We start from the raw sequence: 20,161 nt of genomic DNA on the forward strand, positions 1-20,161 counted from the left end.
GGAAATATCCAGCAGGTGAACAACTGTTGTGAGCAAAAATCTGAGTTGATGTTAAAGGCTACCTCTGACACAAAACTGGATAGGTGTAACAGACTGGACGACATCATCAAAGACCAGCACCACTCTGGCCATGCTTTCAATTCATTTCTATTATCGGGAAAAAGGCATGGGGGTCTGAAAACTGTTAACACCAGGTTCAAGAATAGCTTCTTCCCAACTATCATTGGGCTATTGAACACAACACAACGTTAAACTAAACTATGAACTATGTACTGTCTTTGGTTGCACTAAAGACTTTGGGATTCTTGCATGAATATTGGGGTTATTAATTTATTGACTTTTGTTTATTATTTGCTATCTTTGTGCATTGTGTTTGCAGGCCTGTTAGCCTGCTGCAAGTACAAAGTAAGAATTACATTATTCCATTGTCGTTACATATGACAATTAAACACTCTGAAGGTCCCGACCTAAAATGCCAGTTATCCATGTTCTCCAGAGATGCTGTCTGATCTGCTGAGTTACTCCAGCACTTTGACTTTTTCTGTAAACCATTGTCTGCAGATGCTTGTGTCTGTAATTAAACACTCTTGATTTGACAGGTTGGTTATAGTTAATTCTGCTACCTGTTTCCATGTTATATCCATGTTTACATACAACACGATTGATGATGTAGGGTGCATGGTTAGACATAGTTGCTTTTATCATGCAATTTTCTATCACACTAGTTTCCTTGGCAACACAACTCTCGTGTTACGCCAGAACTACCTGTGTCTGAAATCATTGCATTTAGCATTGTCCTGGGAGCTGAAAACTGTAACATCCAGTATCAGGAACAGCTTCTTTCCAACAACCATCAGACTATTGAACACTACAACTCCCAACTAAACTCCGAGCTGATAATAGACACAAAATGCTAGAGTAATTTAGCGGGTCATAGAGTGATACAGTGTGGAAACAGGCCCTTCGGCCCAACTTGCCCACATCGGCCAACATGTCCCAGCTACACTAGTCCCACCTGCCTGCGCTTGGTCCACGTCCATCCAAACTTGTCGTATTCATGTACGTGATCAGGCAGCATCTCTCGGGTTACTCCAGCGCTTTCTATCTTTTTATGTGAACCAGCATCTGCACTTTCTTGTTTACAGATACTTGTGCTGATGCAATTAAGAATTTCATTGTTCCGTTCTGGGATATATGACAATAAAATGCTCTTTTGTGGGAAGGAACTGCAGATGCTGGTTTACACCGAAGATAGACGCAAAATGCTGGAGTAACTCCGCGGAACAGGCAGCATCTCTGCAGAGAAGGAATTGGTGACGTTTCGTGTCGAGACCCTTCTTCAGACCGAGAGTCAGGGAGAGGGTAACTAGGGATATGGAAAGGTTGAGAACAGATCAGAGCCCCCTGACAGATCAGTGCTGCCTGACCCGCTGAGTTTTTCCAGCCTTGTTTTGGGGTTGTCTACAGAAACTGTTGCTCCCTCTGACTGTTGCAACAACACTTTCATTGTCAAGTCAAGTTTATTTGTATAGCACATACAATACAATATATCTTTATTGTCATTGTACAGGGGTACAACGAGATTGGGAATGCGCCTCCCATACGATGCAATAATTTAAAAACAACCCACGGTTTGCTTCCTGCAGTAATCAACAAAGTTACGCCAAAGTGTGTGATGACCTGTCTGCATACGTCACCCATTGCTTCTCTGCAGGGACGCTGCCTGCCTGTGCCGCTGAGTGACTCCGGCAGCCTGTGACGGACAGGTCTGTCTGGGCTGGGCTGGGCTGCCGTTCCTTCCCACACCTTGCGCCGATCTATCGATTGCTCCGGTCTGAGGGGATCGATGATCCCGACGCTCGATTGATCGCGCTGTCCACGTGACGTCAACAAGGCTTCAACATGGCGGCGGCGGGGAGAAAGAGGAGGCGGCGGTGGAGAGAGAAGCAGCGACACGTCCGCGCCCGCGTCCACATCGGCACCGCGGCCCCCAGCTGAGCGCAGCCAGCCCGCAGCACCGCACCGGGAGCCGAGCCGAGCCGAGCCACCCCCGTGCATCAGCAGCACCGCAGCACCGCACCGGGGCCCATGGAAGGCCCCTCCCGCGACCCAGCAGGACCCGGCCGAGACCGAGCCCGAGCGGCGCCCGACGCAGACCCACCTCATGACGACCAAAGCGACTCCCCCGACCCCGACCCCGGACCCGGACCGACCCCCTCCCGCAGGCCCCGGTTCCTCGCCGAGGCTCTTGAAGGTGAGTCCAGAGCAGAGCCCCGGCCCGGCCCTGGGAGCGCCCTCCACCGCCGCCCCTCGCCCTCCACCGCCGCCCCTCGCCCTCCACCGCCGCCCCTCGCCCTCCACCGCCGCCCCTCGCCCTCCACCGCCGCCCCTCGCCCTCCACCGCCGCCCCTCGCCTTGCCTCGCCGTCTCCGGCCCAGCCCTCCCCGTTCACGCCTTCTGGTCGCGCCGCCCCGCCGTTCCTCCACATTCCCTCCCCTTCACTGGCTTTTCGTCCCTTTGCTTCCACCTTTTTTGCCTCCGGACCCCCGCTTCCCATTCGGATTATCTCTTTCCGCCTCTATAACTCCCTCTGCCTCCTCTCTTCCACCTCTGTTGCCTCCTCCGGATTACATCTTCATTGCTCCCACCGGATCTCCCGTTCCGCCCCTTCATTGCCCACTCCGGACCCCATCTCTCCATTCCAGTCCCTCTCCACCAGCAACAAGTTCAGTCTTCCATGGTCACCTCCCTTCTCAATCTCCGATGACACCCCCTTCTGCTGTTTTGACATCTCGGCGTCCATCCCCCTTTCCTCCCAGTCTGCCTTCCCAGGTGGCTGTAAACGGCCCATAATCTACCTCTTACAGTTATGTAAGTGGTAAGTAGATAAAATAAGGGTTGGAGCTGATTTGATTAAAATTGGTCGTTTGTCGTGGTGGAAGGTATGTTTGGAATGTTGTGCTTCTTCGTTCTTCAGTGAGTCAGAATATAATAAAAAGCCTGTTTAAATTATTGTTTAGTTCATTGTCATGTGTACCAAGGTACAATGAAAAGCATTTTTGTTGTGTCACATCTAGTGAGCAGAAAGACTATACATGATTATAATCAAGTCATCCACAGTGTACAAATACAGGATAAAGGGAATAACATTTAGTGCAAGATAAAGTCCAGTAAAATCTGATTTTAAAAATAGTGCAAGGCCTCCAGTGAGGTAGATGGTATTACAGGACTGCTTTGTAGTTGTTGGTAAGATGGTTCAATTGCCTGATAATGGCTGGGAAGGAACTCGCTAAATCTGGAGGCATGCGTTTTCACACTTCTATACCTCTTCGAGAAGAGAGGAGAAGAGGGAGTGTCCGGGGTGAGACGCGTCCTTGATTATGCTGCTGACATTGTTGAGGCAGTGTGAGGAATAAATGGAGTCCATGGAAAAGGAGATTGGTTTGCGTGATGGCCTGGGCTGCGTCCACAGTTCTCTGCAATTTCTTGTGGTCTTGGATGGAGTTATTCCCCAGCCCTGTTGCAATGCAACCCAATGAAATGCTTCAGACGGAGCATCTGTTGAAGTTTGTGAGAGTTGTCGGGGACATGCCAAATTTCCTAAGACTTCTGAGGAAGTGAGGCATCGATATGGCTGGTCCAGGACAAGTTGCGGGTAATATTTACTCCTAGGATCTTGAAGCTTTCAACTATCTCTACTTCGGTGCTGCTAATGTATGCTGTGGTATGGGTACTGCTTCACTTCCTGAAGTTGATCACAATCTCCTTTGTCTTGCTGATAGCTGTAACACCTGTCCCTATACCTCCTCCCTCGCCACCATTCAAGGATCCCAGCAGTCCTTCAGTTGAGACAGAGGTTTACGTGCACCTCATCTAACCTGATCTACTGCATTTGAAGTTACAGAACTCTTGTGCTTTGTCTGCCAACGCCTATTGGATCTCCTGGTTGCTAACCTTTTTATATCCCCTTCCCATACAACCCTTTCCATTCGGGGCCTCCCCCATTGCAAGAGTGAGGCTACACTCAAACTGGAGGAACAACACCTCATATTCCACTTGGGCAGTTTACAACTCGACTCAATGGTATGAACCTTGAATTCAACAATATTAAGTAACCTCTAACAACCTCCCCTTCCCCCCACATATCCACCAGGACACACACCCCCTGTTTCTTCCCTCAACCTTTGCCCACATGCCCTCCTTGGGCTTCACAGTTCATAACTCTTCAATCCATTTGTCTCACAACTTCTGCCTTTGCATGTCTGGAGTTTGTCCAACCATCTGTCTATCAAAAAGCTCCCCTGCCCTATCTTCTCTCCCAACCTTCTGCCCAACCATCCCCCTTACAATCAGTCTGAAGAAAAGTCCTAGCCTGAAAGTAACCTATTCATGGTCTTTAGAAAAAACTGTCTGATCTGCTGAGTTACTCCAGCACTTTGTGTACTTTCTTCCAGTACTTTGCCTTTTGCATGCTATGGTGTTCCCATGTGCTTGTTGTCCTTGGTTGACACAGGCCACGGGTTTTGGGGATGCCGTTGGAGTAGCCTAGCATGTACTTAAGTGCATTTTGTAGATGATGCATTCTTGGCGTTAGGGTGCTGGATAGAGTGCCAGTCAAGCAAACTACCTTCTTCCTAGTTTCTTGTGTGTTATGTGTATGTGTGGAAGGAACTGCAGATGCTGGTTTAAACCGAAAATAGACACAAAATGCTGGAGTAACTCATCCAGGCAGCATCTCTGGAGAGAAGGAATGGGTGACCTTTTGGGTCGAGACCCTTCTTCAGACCAGTGTGGGGAAAAGGAAACGAGAGATTTTGACAGTGATGTAGAGAGATATAGAAGAAATGAAATGTGTGTTATTGCAGCTATATTAATCCAGGCAACAGTCAATATTCCCTCGCTTTTTAATTGTACTTTTTAGATGGTAGAAAGGTTTTGAGTGTTAAGAGGTGAGTCATTTGACAGAGACTCTAAATTATCTGGGTGGTTCATTTAGGTTTCTGGAGGAAGATAATCCCAGGATGTTGAATCTAACTAAATTCAACCAAAATACATATAAACTCTCATACTGCTTTGTTATGTATTGATTAAACTGTGTGAATTATATAGAAATTGAGAGGATAGTGGTGAACATTACTTTATCATGGCAAAGTAATGAGTTTCTCTAATGTGGTATTTGAAAGTGATGAAGCAATGACACTGGATTTTTATTCCCATGAAACATTCTTTTTATTTTTGACCTATTAATTTTTTCACTCAACTAACATTTGTTACCTTGCTATCTTTGCACATAATTTACAGTCTAGTATTTTGAAACCTTAAATATATTTGATAAATAATCTCTGAAGAGAGAGTCTTGCTTTGTTTGTCTTTGTAGGTCTTTACTTTAGGATTTCCCTGTTGTGTTGGTGGAGAATTATAATCTCTATGTATTAACAGTAAGCTGGTAGTATGAATGTACTTTGGGATATCCCTTAGGCCATAGTGAATCAGCATTTCTTATTAACATAGCTTTTCATAGTCTAATCATTGAAATGTTTCCTTTTAGAACCTTTGAATGTTCAGAATTCCTTGGTTAAATTAGGCATTTCAAAGAGTCAAAACCAAATTAGCAAAATTGTGCCTGAGTGGGTTTGCAGATAGAAGCTTGACTGATATATAAAGCAGAGCACGGCAGTGACCAATTACTTTTCAAACTAATGACAGTTAACTAGTAGGGTCTTCATTAAGGTTATAGTTGATATTGTCAGCTTGCAATGGATAGAATAAAGAAGTAATAGGATTTAGTATATATGTCTTTAGCATGTCTTCAAGGCTCAAGACCTGAAACATCACCCATTCTTTCTCTCCAGAGATGCTGCTTGTTCTGTTTTTTTGTGTCTATCTTCGGTTTACACCAGCATCTGCAGTTCCCACCTACTCGTGTTGGGAGAAGTTGTTTCCTGCTTAGGGTCCAGAAGCGATTAAGGATTGGTGACATATTTCCAAGTCAGGAGAGTGTGTGACTTTAAGGGGAACCTGCAGGTGGTGGTCTTCCCCTGCATCTGCTGCTCTTGATCATGATCAGAATTTGGGAAGATGTGGTCCAAGTAACTTTGACTCATGACTGCAATGCATTTTGTAAATGGTATGTACTGCAGTCACAATGCGCTGAAGGTGGAAGGAATGGTGTTTAGGGTGATTAATGGGGATTGAAGGGAGGGTTTTGCTCTGGAGAATATTAAACTTTTTGAATAATGTTGGAGCTGCACTCATCCAAGATAAGTGGAGAGAATAACACCATGCTGCTGATGTGCCTTGTTGAAAGACTTTGGGGTGTTAGGAGATAAGTCACTTGGCAAAGATATGCATCCTTTGGCCTGCTCTTGTAACCACTGTATTTTGGTGGCTTGTTTTCTTTAGTTCTGGTCAGTGGTAATCCCCCAGGATATTAATGCCATTCAATGTCAACAGCAGGTCATTAGACTCTTGTACGAATTCAACAGGAAGGAAGGAAATAACAGTCATGGGGTCAAGTTCCTCATTGATACAGAAATAGACAAAGTACTTTGCAATCAAGATCTAAGAGTATTGTACAGCCAAAGAGGGAGTTTGGAGTAATGAAAACGATTAGTGACTTTTTAGAGTAAAAAAAATCAAATGGCTCGTCATGCTTCTCATAAACTGGTTATTTATATTTGGAATCAATATTTAAGATGAATTCTTTGCATAAGGATGCTTTTAGTACATTATCATTGTCAAGATGAACAAATAGAACATCTTTCTACTGATTAAGGGTCTCGACCTGGAGCGTCACCCATTCCTTCTCCCCAGAGATACTGCCTGTCCCGCTGAGTTACTCCAGCTTTTTGTGTCTATCGTCGGTTTAAACCAAAATCTGCAGTTCCTTGCACATCTTTCTTCCAACAATCCATATTCAGCATTTCTCATTGGCTGTGGTTTGGCCAAGTGCAAAATGTGGTTCCAATTGATCTGCCAAGAATTGCCTACAAGTTGCGATCCACTACTGTTTACCACTTGCCTATACACAATCCCCATTATTAAGTTCAGTGGATTTCTTGAGGGTTGATCCTGAAATGTGCCGCTCTGCAATGGTAACATTTTGTAGATATCAATATCCTCCAGTGGTACATCAAAACTAAACCACCTGAAAATTAACTTTGGCATTAAAACAATAAAATGCACATCGACGCATAGACAACAGGTGCAGAGTAGGCCATTCGGCCCTTTGAGCCAGCACCACCATTCAATGTGATCATGGCTGATCATCCTCAATCAGTACCCTGTTCCTGCCTTCTCCCCATACCCCTTGACTTAAAAACTTATAAACATGCATTTAAACATTTCAATAAGCTAAAACAATTTTATTAGTATAAATGAACTGAAACTTGCTTTTGTTCCTTGCAGCCATCTCTGGATCTGTAGGAATGGGAAAGCAATTGCTGTGTTAGGTTCAGCACTGTGAACGAAATTCCCAGTTTAACGGCTGTGGATCTGCCACACCAATGCTCTATCATTGTACTCCACAGGGAGCTTTTGTTAATGAAAAATATCACAAGCAACTTACAGTAGCTTTTGGGGTTCTTTGTTTGCATGTTAATCGCAAAGTTGTTACAATTTATGTAAGAAATATTGGTAGTAATCTGGGAAGATGACATTTTGAATTGATTTCATTTGTTTTTGCACTGCACTGATCCTTCCCTGAAAATGTATGATTTTCGTACCAAGACAACTACGTTGGGACTTTTTCAACTTGCTACACATGGTCTTATTTTGACAATGCCTGCTAATGTTGTCTCAATAGTCTGGGTTAATACACTCCACTTGTGCTTTTTCTTTAATGCATTAATCGTAATAACTTTTTCAAGCTTTTGTGCTTAATATTGTCATTGGAAGCAAAAAAAAATGTCACTTTCATTTTGTTTAAATTATTTGGAATGACAATTATTTTTTTAGATTAGCACCTTGACTTAATGGTTTTTGTGCAATGGTCATGCTTTATCAGTTTGGTATGAAAATATATTTCTACAATGCAAGTGTTTGTTAACATTGTATCATAGTTTTTAGTTCTCTGATTTTTGTTCAAAATCCAACATTCAGTGTTATGTTTTCTTTTTTTTTAGGTACACAAAGCAGCACGCCTAAGATATTGGAGGACAGTGTATGGACCAACTTTATGACTCCTGTTGGACAGTGTGTTGACAGTTGTGAAGTTGTAAATTTTCAAAACTGTGAAGTGAAAACAATGTGGTCTTTGTCCGTTCCAACGTACAAGCACAATTTGCACTGTTCCAGATATGAAGACAGTAATAGCCTTAATTCAGAAGACTCTGGTATTCCCACGCTAGAAGTTGGAAATCCAGAACCCATCCAATGTGGTGTGTTAAACGTCAAAACAAACAATATTGACTCATCCCGGTGCGCTGGATATTCACACGACAAACACGGACAAGGTTCAGGTAGTCTCCCACCTGGTGTGTGCTCACCGGCTATACGACTGGAGACCGACAATGCATTACAAAAATCCTCAACGTTCCCTCGCTCTGGTTATGATAATGTGAAGCTGTACAGTCCATCTGCCAGAGGAGTAAACAAAGCTGATGAGATATCTGTAAGCAGTATTTCAAGCCTGAGTACGGAACTATCCACAACTCTGTCTGTTAGTAATGAGGATATTTTAGATAGTCTGGTGACCAGTGATTCCAGTGCAATTGTAACTCTGGAAACTGATGAGGCACAGTTCACAGACATCAGTCTAAATTCTTCCAGAGACACTTCCATGCGAGCAGATGGATCTTCAGAACACGAGACCAAATACAAAAAATTTGGTACCCTTGCCAGTTTTTTTACCAGGTATAATGCACTATTTGTCTTTTAAAACATTATTCTTACAGTTTGAGCAGGGGCGAAGGTGTTGTGTTCATATGAATATTTTTCTTGTTATCTTGTGTCAATAACCATGAGAAAGGTGTTCTGTATTGAGCGTTGGATTCAATTCAATAAAATGTTAAAGTGGTAAATCTAAAGGTGCAATATTTAAATGATTGCAACATTTGCAATTAGCAAAGTAATGGTACAATTAAAATAAATGGCACTGATCTAATTTTGATTGTGGAAATAAAGCTGCAGGGTGTCCAAAGCTGGGGATTTTTAGGAAGAACAGGCAGAAACAAAAGGTTTGTCTGTATTGCTATTGATAAGGATACCAGAGCAGTGATAAGAAATTATTTTGACTGGAAGTGTTCAGTGACATGGAGTTAATGTCAATTTTGTTTGACGTAAGAAATAGCAACGAGTGGCAATGATAAGCAATGATAAGTACTGTACATATCGGGTTAGTAATTAATATTAACCGGATGAAAATTAACCAGTGCTCCCGATGTAGGGGAGACTAAGCATAGACTCGGCGACCATGTCACTGAACACTTCCGCTCGGTTTGTCAGGGCCTACTGGATCTCTATTGCTAACTATTTTAACTCCCTTTCCCATTCCCATACTGTTCTTTCAGTCCTGGGCCACCTCCATTGCCAGAGTGAGGCCATATGCAAATTGGAGGGACAGCACCTCATATTTTGCTTGGGTAGCTGACAACCCTGTGGCGTGAATGTTGAATTCTCTCATTTAAAGTAACATCAACATGCACCCTCCTCCCCCCCCCCCCCCCCCCCCCCCCCTCCCTCCTTCCACTGTCAGTTAACCAGTTCCACAGTTCACAACAACATATTCCTCTTGGGATCACACAGATCCAAGTCAACATTTGGAACCATGCTGCTTGAGGTGATCTTTTGCTGGCCCTGATTTGTCCTGGACTTCCAGTTCGTCACCCATCCTCACTCCTCTATATTGAGGCTGAGGAAGGGTTCCGACCTGAAACTTTCTCCAGAGATGCTTCCTGACCTGCTGAGTAACTGCAGCATTTTTTCTATCTTTAGTAATTATAATGTTGAGGGAAATATTTTTGGTACAATAATGAAGTGTTAATGTATGAGCTGACATGGACACAAGGAACTAATTGGCCTCTTTCAGTGGTGTGTACTGATTTTATGATCTTTCTGTACAAAGTAATATGTGAAAGATTTATAATCGTGATAGATCATTAAGATAGAAAGTGGTGGAATTCAAACTGCAGCTTATGTTCTAAATCTAAATGGAAAGCCGAGGAAGCGAGGAGTAGATTGGCTAGTAGAGATTGGGGAGCTTCATTGAAAGGCACAATGGCAGAGGCAATGGCTAACATTTAAGGAATGAACATAGGGTTGCAGTAGTTATGTTCCTTTCTAGCACAAAAACACAAAAGGAAAAGCAACTGAAGAATGGGTAATAAAATAAATTGGGCATAGTATTCAAAGTGGAAGGTAAGGTCATGCAGTGCCGCCAGATGTAGTTGCCAGCCAGAGGATTCTGAGCAATTAGAATTCTGCAAAAAGACCAAGAGATTGCTGTAATTTGAAAATAGATTATCAGAATAAGATTGCAAGGAACATAAGCAGACTAAACATTTCTACAAATATCTAAAATTAATAAGATCCATTTAAGTCCTTCACAATCAAAATTGGGGAAATTATAACAGAGCATGCAGACAAATACGATGTAAATAACAATGGAAGTGTACCAAGAATCTGATACAAGGTTCAATTAAATTTGTTTTCATTTTTTAAAAGTGGGCTTGGAAAATGAATAGGACTGAAAGTTGATAAATGCTCAGGGGTTAGTAATCTGCAACCAGAGCACTGAAAGAGATGGCCATTGAAATGGTGGGTCATGAAGTGGGTTATGAAATTGTTCCTGCAGACTGGAGGGCAGCAAATGTAATTCTCCATTTAAAAAGTAAGGAGATTGAAATCTCAGAACCACAGATAGGTTAGCCATTCATCAATAGTGGGATGAAAATGCAAGAGATAGATGAGAAATCATTTTTCTCAGAGTGAAACACGGTGGAGCAAACTTGCTCAATATATTTTGCGAAATAGACTTTTGGACACAATGTATCAAGAAATATGGGAAGAGATTGGGGAATATTGTGTTAGAAAGGGGTCAGCCATGATCATATTGAATGGTAGAATGTGTTCATCGGGCCAAATCCTTTTATTTTCCCATGTTTCTACAAAAGAACAGCATCTGTGTCATTGCATTTCAAATGCCTTGTAGATGCTGGAGAGTTGAGGGTGACTTAATGTAATTCACATTTTTGATTTGGCTGCTTCAGCATTTTAGTGAATAGTCCTCTACTTCGAGATTTAATATAATTATGATATTTTAAGTCTGCTGAGATGCTTAAGATTGTTTCCCTGCAGCTTTATAAAACTTTCGTTGGGCTGCTTTTGCAGTATTGTGTATATTTCTGGTCACCCCAATACAGGAAGGATGTGGCAGCTTTAGTGAGGATGCAGAAAAGGCTTGTCAGAATCCTGCCTGGATTAGAGGGCACTAGCTGGAAGGAGAGTTTGGACATATTTGGTTTGTTTTTGTCTGGGGAGTCAGAGGCTAAGTGGAGAGTCGATACGTGTTTAAAATTATGAGGGTTATAGATAGGGTAGATGTTCAAACCCTTTTTTTCCAGGGTGGAAATGTCGAATACTAGATGGCATAGCTTTAAAGTGCAAGGGGTAAAGTTTAAAGGAGATGCATGGACCAGGGAGAACATACAAACTCTGTACAGACACTACCTGTCATCAGGATTGAACCCGTGTCTCTGGCGCCATTAGGCAGAAACTTTACTGCTGTGACACTGCCGCATTTGTAGGTGCCTAGACCAAGCTGTCAAGGGTGGTGGTGGAGGAAGTAGATATGATTGTGGTTTAAGAGGCTTTTAGATAGGCAACATGAATATGCAGGATGTGTAACAAGCAACTGCAGATGATGGTTTATACCAAAGATAGACCCAAAATGCTGGAGTAACTGAGTGGGTCAGGCAGCATCTCTGAAGAAGGGTGTCGACCTGAAACATCGCCTGTTCCTTTTCTCCAGAGATGAATATGCAGGGAATGGAGGGATACGGATCACATGGGCAGAAGGAATTAGTTTAATTTGGTACAGATATGGGCTGAAGTTCCTGTGCTGTTCCAAGTTGATATTGGTTTAATTATTTGGCTCCATTCATCAACAAATAGCTTTGTGTATGACCTTGTGTTGAAATGAAGGTCATTGCTGCTGAAGATTGCGGGGCTGACGTGCTCTGATGATCACCTTCACCAGGGTCTCAGCATTTCAAATGATTGATCGCGAGCAATTTTAAATAAATGTAATTTGAGAGTTATTTTCCCCTGGTATTACGCACATCAGTCATGCTCTGGTTCCTTGGTTCTGTATTCTGCCAAATGCTCCATAATCTCAAGGACTGCCTTTTTGTCTTGAGATTAATCACTTTCACTTCACCGAGAGTATACATTTCCTATGTTCATGTTTGGAAGGAGGCTGTAACGATGACGATAGTGGAATTGTACTGTTGGCACCCAACGTGAGCATTTGACAAGGTTATTGTTAAATACACGCTGCTTGTTTGTGTTAATGACTCTTTCCATTTGTGTGTTGATAATGGGTAGGTTGATAGTGCAGTAACTGGCAGCGTTGAATATCCTGCTATATGTCGACAGCCGAGTGGCTTTTATAGTGGCATATTTTTAACATTTGTAGCATGTGTACAGTGTAAACTGATAAGGCATTTCTTTGTATTACCATTAAGAATCTAAGAAATAGTAAAGGCAGGCCAAGTGGCCTCGAGCGACATTCAATAAGATCATTGTATTACTCTTGGACTGTAGGTTTACTATATTTCGGTCTCAAATTCCAGTATTTTTCAGTTCATAACGCTAAACATTTTACCTAACTCCTTTTAATTAATTGCGCTGACATGTATCTCTGCTGCGAAAAGCTCTGTCCATTTGTTGAACTGTCTTGTTTTGTTACCTTTGAGTCACAGTTCTCTATTTCACAGAACATGGGCAGAACACATGCTTGCTTTGTGCTGAGATAAAGCACTTTTTCCTCTAAATATAACAATGCAAATATAGTTGCATTGAAAGTTATAGAAATGAAAGTTGTTAAAAATTGAAAGTAGTGGAAAGAGTTTTTGTTATGTGAAGAGCCAGAGATTTATATTAGAAGATATGTATACACAGCAGATTAAATTGTTGGCACGTATTTAAGGATATAATGGAATTAGTGAGGTTGTCTGTGTTGGTTTTCACTTAATGCTTAATTTTCAGAATATTACTAATAACCTGTTGCTTAGGTGAATGCAGTTCCCAGATTGTTTTGGTCAAATCATCAAGATGGAGGCAAATCTGATGGTTTTCAAAAATCAAATGACATGCCAAATAGTTAATGTCATAACTTTATTTAATTAGGGCAGAAGGGAGAAGCCTGATGACGACAGGTCAGTGAGCCCTGGCTCAGTGATGGGGAAATTAATGGAGAAAATCCCAAGGATGGGATTAGTGTACATATGGAAACCTAGGGGCTGATCAGGGATAGTCAGTATGGCTTTGTGTGGGGAAAATACTTTTTTAAAGGCAGTAACTTAGAAGGTTGAATGCAGAATAGTAGACAGTAAAGCTATATATGGATGTTGGTAGGGCAATTAATAATATCTCACAAAGTAAGCTGCATGCAATCGAAAATGAGCTGACTAATTGGATCCAAAATTGGCTTGTATTGTGTGGCAAGGGTGAGGATGAATACTTTTCTGGTTGCAAGTCTGTGACCAATGGACCAATGGACCAATGGATGAGAATGTACAATGCATGATTAGTAAGTTTGCAGATGATGCTAAAGTGAGTGGTATCGTAGATGGTGAAGACAATTTTCAATAATTAAGGCATGATCTTCATCCAGCTGAGCAAATGGGGTGAGGAATGGCTGATGGAGATTAATGCAAAAAAGTGAGAGGAAGTCAAACCAGGGCAGGGCTTTCAAGGTGAATGGCAGGGCCCTGTGGCGCATTGTACAGCAGTGGAGTGCTGGTACATAGTTCCTTGAAAGTGGCATGGCAGGTAGATAGGATGGTCAAGAAGGCTTTTGATACTTTGGCCTTCGTCAATCAGGTTATTGAGTATAGACGTTGAGATGTTATGTTACAGTTGTACAACATGTTAGTGAGGTCACATGCAGAGTATTGTGTTCAGTTTTGGCCATCCTGCTATAGGAAGAATGGTGTTAATCTGGAAAGAGTGCAGACAAGAATGTCGCCAGGACTAGATGGCCTGAGCTCCTGGGAGAGGACGAGTACGCTAGGTCTTTATTCCTTGGAGTGCAGGAGGCTGGGAGATTTTAGAGCTGTGTAAAATCATAAGGGGAATAGATGGGGTGAGTCTTTTATCCAGAGTCGGGATATCAGAAAGAGAGGACACAGGTTTAAAGTATGAGAAAGATTTAATAGGAACCTGAGGGGCAACCTTTTCAGAGATTGTAGGTATTTGGAACATGCTGCCAGAGGGGGTAGATGAAGCAGGTATTATCGCAACATTTAAACAACATTTGGATAGTTTCATGTTAGGAAAGGTTTAGAGGGATATGGGCCAAAAGAGGGCAGGTGGGACTAGCATGTTGGGGTGCCTTGGTTGGCATGGAGGAGTTGGGCTAAACGTTATGTTTCTGTGCTGTATGACTGACTAGTGGCATACCACAGAGATTGGTGCTGGAACTTGTTTATGATATAGACTTGGATGTGAATGTTGGAAATATGACACAAACGTTGGTGGCGTTGCAGAAAGCAGGGATACAAGTTAGATGGAAAGCAGAGCTGTGGCGGATTGAATATAGTCCTCACAAATGGGAGGCGATGCATTTTGGCAAGTAAAGTAGGGGAAGGACCTTTACAGTATATAATAAAGTACAGAGAAATGTTGATTTAAAGAGTCTGGGGTTCAGCTCAGAGTACCTGAAAGTGGCAACACAGGTGGTGAAGAAGACATATGGCATGCTTGCCTTTGTAGGTTAGGGTAGAGAATGTAAAGATTAAGATGTTATGCTGGAGCTTCACCTCACAGTACTTGTGCATATGATAAACTTGACACTGGTTACTACACTTGAAGTATTGTCTGTAGTTTGGAGTCACACAGACAATAGGAAGGATGTGTTTTGTGCTTTTGCTTGAGCTTTTGTGGATTGAAGGACTTTAGTTATGGGGAGATTGGATAGACTGAGTGATTTTTCCAGGAGCATGGAGACTTGGGGTTAACCTGATAGAGGTACATAAATAGAGGTTTTTTAACCAAAGGCAGGGCCATCTAAAACAAGAGAACATGGCAGTAAGGTGAAAGAGTTTTACCCGAGTGGTTGATTTTTAAGAACTTGCTGCCTGATAAACTCGGTGCTGGTATCACAGATGAGTATAACATTTCAGTGACATTTAAACAAGCACTTAAAAACAAGGCAAAGAAGAATATCAATGAGGGTTATGGATTTGTGTGAATAAAACGGAAGGCATGGACATGATGGACTGAATGACCCATTTCTGTTCTGTCTTACTCTCTGATTAGCTAAGCAATTTAGTTAAATACCCTAGCTACTCTTTAACTGACATCTTGGGCGAGTAATACACTTAAGAGGGACACCAGGAGGGCAAAAGGGGATGATAGCTTTGGCAGATAAGGTAAAGGAGAAACCAAAGAGATTCTACGAATATTAAGGAAAAGAGTAAGGAGAGAATAGGGGCCCTTTAAGTGTTACCTGATCTAATTGGATAGCATGTGGAATAAGGTTTTCCACTGTACATTATTACACATGACAATAATGAACCTGGACCTAAAATTATAAACTATAATTTAGCAATCTGCCATTAGAATGATATCCTTCAAATACGTGAAAGGAAAATGTTGGCCAAGCATTTTAACCAAGAAATATTAAAACTGCCACCAGAGGGTGCAGAAGTACCTCAAGGTGCCTCACTGACTGTTCACTTTAGAGGCCTGATGGGATGCAAAATTAACGTGTGACTTGGCCACAGCCAATGGAAACTAAACTCTCATTCTAGTACTTTAAATTATTTTCCATGCAATACCTGACCATTGCAGTAAAAATAGCAATTCCATACACTTGATCTGTTTCAGGTTTAAAAAATCAATTATTTATCAAGATCGGAAGGCATCTATTGTAATACCAGACGAACCACTGTAACCATGATTAAATACTGAGCATTGCCTGATCAGATCCAAATCTGTTTTATCAAATACACATTCAACACGAAGCAGATGTGCAACGAGGTGTTGATGGGTTCAGTTTGGATGGACGGGCTGTGGTTTAATTATACCTCATTCTCTTGGGTTTTCTTTTAGCACTTTCTCTTTTAACCACAAATGTGTACAAACACTTGCTGAATAATGAGTTTTGTGCACTACCATTGGAAATCAACTCCCTTAAATTTAAAAGTTTTGGTTTTCTATATGACATTTATTTTCTCCTGATAGCTCTGGGAATGTTTGTTTATACAAGATGAGCAAAGTCTGTACTCGTGGTCTAGTGCATCATGGAAGGCTTTCAAATGTAACTGTTATTGTTAGTTTTTTCAATAGTAGATAAAATTGAGGACATCCCAACTTGATCAGCCATGATCACAATGAATGGCAGTGCTGGCTCGAAGGGCCAAATGGCCTCCTCCTGCACCTATTTTCTATGTTTCTATGTAACTTTGAGTACAGCATAGTGTATATTTAAAGAATATTGAAACTTTAAAAACTGACATTCTAATTTCTTGGCGTTGGGATCAATTAATCTCTTTCATCTAAAACAAGTTGACATATATCATTTATTAATGACGAATGAGGTATTTAATGTTCAGAATCAGAATAGCCTTTATTGTCATCCAAAAAAACAAGTCTTTTGGACAAAATTCCGTTACCCATAGTCCAACAATAAGAACAATAAAAATAAGCAATAACACACACAATCACAAATCAACACAAAGCAAAAAAAGAAACATCCATCGCAGTGAGTCTCCTCCAGTCACCTCCTCACTGTGATGGAAGGCCAGAATGTCTTTTCTCTTCCCTGCCATCTTCTCCCGCGGTCAGGCTGTTGAAGTTGCCATGGTCATTGAAGCCCCCGCCGGGCGGGGAAAATCCCGCGGCCTATTACAGGCCGCGCCGGACGGTGAAAGGTCTGCAGTGGGCCGACCCAAGCCCCGCGATTCGGGGCGGGCGATGTTACTGGGACTTCTAAGCTCTCTGAGGGAGTTTTTATTTGACTTGAGATTAAATAAGTTTTAAGTTTTGTGAATATTTGAACAGATGATATCAAACTAATTTCAATCATTTAAAATGAAAACTCCTTGTAATACACAGTAAAATACCTATCCCCCATTCCTTCTCCCCCACACATCCCATCTTCCCTATTCAACACCTTTTAAACACCTGAAGACATGGGCTATTCCTTTCTGGAGTAGAGCCTGTCCTGGGGATTCTGAGGACTGTTTGCAATTTTTCAAAGGGTCAGTTAACATGCTATATGAAGTAATTTTTACTTAATTTCCCATAATCTTCTCAACAACTTCTCCTTCGACGACTCCTTCCTCCAAATCTAAGGTGTAGCCATGGGCATTTGTATGGGCCCCAGCTATGCCTGCCTCTTTGTAGAATACATTGAACAATCTCTTGCTCCCATTCCCCCCTAGTTCTCTCCTTTCACCCCATCAGCTGTCACATACAGCACATAATCCTCCTGTTTTTGCCATCTCCAACGGGATCCCATCACTAGCCACATCTTCCCATCTCCGCCCTTTCTGCTTGCTGCAGAGACCATTTCCTCCGTAACCCCCTGGCTAACTAATCCCAAACCACCCCTTCCTCAGGTATTTTCCCCTGCAACTGCAGGAGAGGCAACACCTGTCCCTATACCTCCTCCCTCGACTCCTTCCAAGGACCCCAACAGTCTTTTCAGGTTAGGCAGAGATTTACATGCACCTCCTACAACCTCATCTACTGCATCTGCTGTCCCATATGTGGACTCTTATATATTGGCTCTCATATATCCTCACTCTATTAGTAAAACAGTATAGTATAAGGCAATGTTATTCTTATGCGATAAACATCGCTGTTTTAAAGGAACAGCAAGTAATTCTGGTGCTCTCAAACTAAAGCTTGGGGTCACTTAATGCTTTTGGTTGAAGCTTTTAAAGATGCAGATTTTATTATGGAAGCATAGCATAGTCAGTCGGGATTTGTCATAAACTGAATTAATAGATCTAATCCCATTTGTGGACTTTGTTCCCCTGTTGTTTTTCCTTCAGTTAATAATAGTCAGCACAATTAGATTGCTTCAGGTTTTCTTCAATCACTAAACATAGAATTCTAAAGAGTCCAGTCTTTATAAAGTTTTTCTTGCCCTATGTTTACAGTGATGGTACCATAATGTTATTTATGGGGGTAATTTACTAGACTAGTAACATAATACCTTGACGGTCAATTCAGATAAGATAATTCAAATTCCCTTCTTGACCTATGTGGGAATTTAAATTTGGGTGGTAATCTCAATTTTTACAGAGTAGGTTCAAGGTGCCAATTGACTTCTTTCTTTATCGTGTGACTGATCTTTCTGCTTTTGAATCTTGTGATCATGGCTTGATATTCTAAAACTCTGAACATGTTTCATTGCTTATAAGTCATCACTGGAATCATGGACATCTCTATTTACCAACAAGCTCCTTGTTCCCATTATATTTTATATATTATATTATATTATATTATATTATATTATATTATATTATATTATATATATTATATTATTATATTATAATTAATTCTAATTCTAATTATATATAATCCCATTATATTAAATTCAAAAGTCCAACATTTGTATATGCGTTCATACCTATGAATGGCAGAACTAGTTTCCCCTTTCCACTTTTAATAGTTGTTCCGATCAATCTTGAGTGCTTTTGATGCCACTCATTACAATACTATTAAGGTTTGTTTACCATGTCAAATTATGTATATCTTTATTTTCTGACTGACAAAATTAGCCTAATGTCGGTGCAAATGGAACATGCTTGTTGTCGAACAATCCAAAATAATTTTAAATATCTCTCTGAATTGTTCAAATAAAAATTGAAATAAAAAAATCTCAGAATGGCAGGCAATGACTAGTGGGGTGCCGCAAGGCTCGGTGCTGGGACCGCTGCTATTTACAATATAAACGATTTAGATGAAGGAATTAAAAGTAACATTAGCAAATATGCAGATGACACAAAGCTGTGTGGCAGTGTGAATGGTGAAGAGGATGCCATGAGGATGCAGGGTGACGGGATAGGTTGGGTGAGTGGGCAGATGCATTGGAGATGCAGTATAATGTGGATAAATGTGAGGTTATCCACTTTGGTGGCAAGAACAAGAAGGCAGATTATTGTCTGAATGGTGTCAGATTAGGAAAAGGGGAGGTGCAACAAGACCTGGGAGTCCTTGTACATCAGTCACTGAAAGTAAGCATGTAGGTACAGCAGGCAGTGAAGAAAGCTAATGGAATGTTGGCTTTCATAACGAGAGGATTTGAGTATAGGAGCAACGAGGTCCTTTGCAGTTGTACAGGGCCCTGATGAGACCATATCTGGAGTATGGTGTGCAATTTTGGGCTCCTAATTTGAAGAAGGACATTCTTGCAATTGAGGGAATGCAGCGTAGGTTCAGGAGGTTAATTCCCAGGTTGGCAGGACTGACATATGATGAAAGAATGGAACGACTGGGTTTATAGTCACTGGAATTTAGAAGGATGAGAGGGGATATTATAGAAACAAATAAAATTATTACGGGATTGGGCAAGCTAGATGCAGGAAATATGTTCCCGATGTTGGGGGAGTCCAGAGCCGGGGCCACAGTTCAAGAGTAAGGGGTAGGCCATTTAGGACTGAGATGAGGAAAAACCTTCTCACCCAGAGAGTTGTGAATTTATGGAATTCTCTGCCTCAGAAGGCAGTGGAAGCCGATTCACTGGAATGCATTCAAAAGAGAGTTGGATAGAGCTCTTGGGGCTAGCGGAATCAAGGGTTATGGGGAGAAGGCAGGAACGGGGTACTGATTGTGGATGATCAGCCATGATCGCATTGAATGGAGGTGCTGGCTTGAAGGGCCGAATGGCCTACTCCTGCACCTGTTTTCTATGTTGCTATGTTACTTTTCAAATTATTTTTTGTAGTTGCACTTGTAATGTATAAAGAGGGTTAATGTTAATATA

General features: G+C 41.7%; 1 protein-coding gene across 1 annotated transcript in view; it reads left to right on the top strand.

Annotated features, from left to right (window-relative positions):
- Positions 1-1,770: 1,770 nt before the first annotated feature.
- The window catches only part of LOC144596308 (TBC1 domain family member 14-like), a 75,881-nt gene continuing 57,490 nt past the window's right edge, over positions 1,771-20,161 (top strand). Inside the window, exons 1-2 of the mRNA XM_078404557.1 lie at positions 1,771-2,254; positions 8,124-8,853. Of these exons, the coding sequence (XP_078260683.1) occupies positions 2,089-2,254; positions 8,124-8,853 (896 nt within the window). The 5' untranslated portion in view covers positions 1,771-2,088. The remainder of the gene's footprint in view (positions 2,255-8,123; positions 8,854-20,161) is intronic.

This window comes from Rhinoraja longicauda, chromosome 1, assembly GCF_053455715.1.
Source record: "Rhinoraja longicauda isolate Sanriku21f chromosome 1, sRhiLon1.1, whole genome shotgun sequence".
Lineage (NCBI taxonomy): Eukaryota > Metazoa > Chordata > Chondrichthyes > Rajiformes > Arhynchobatidae > Rhinoraja > Rhinoraja longicauda.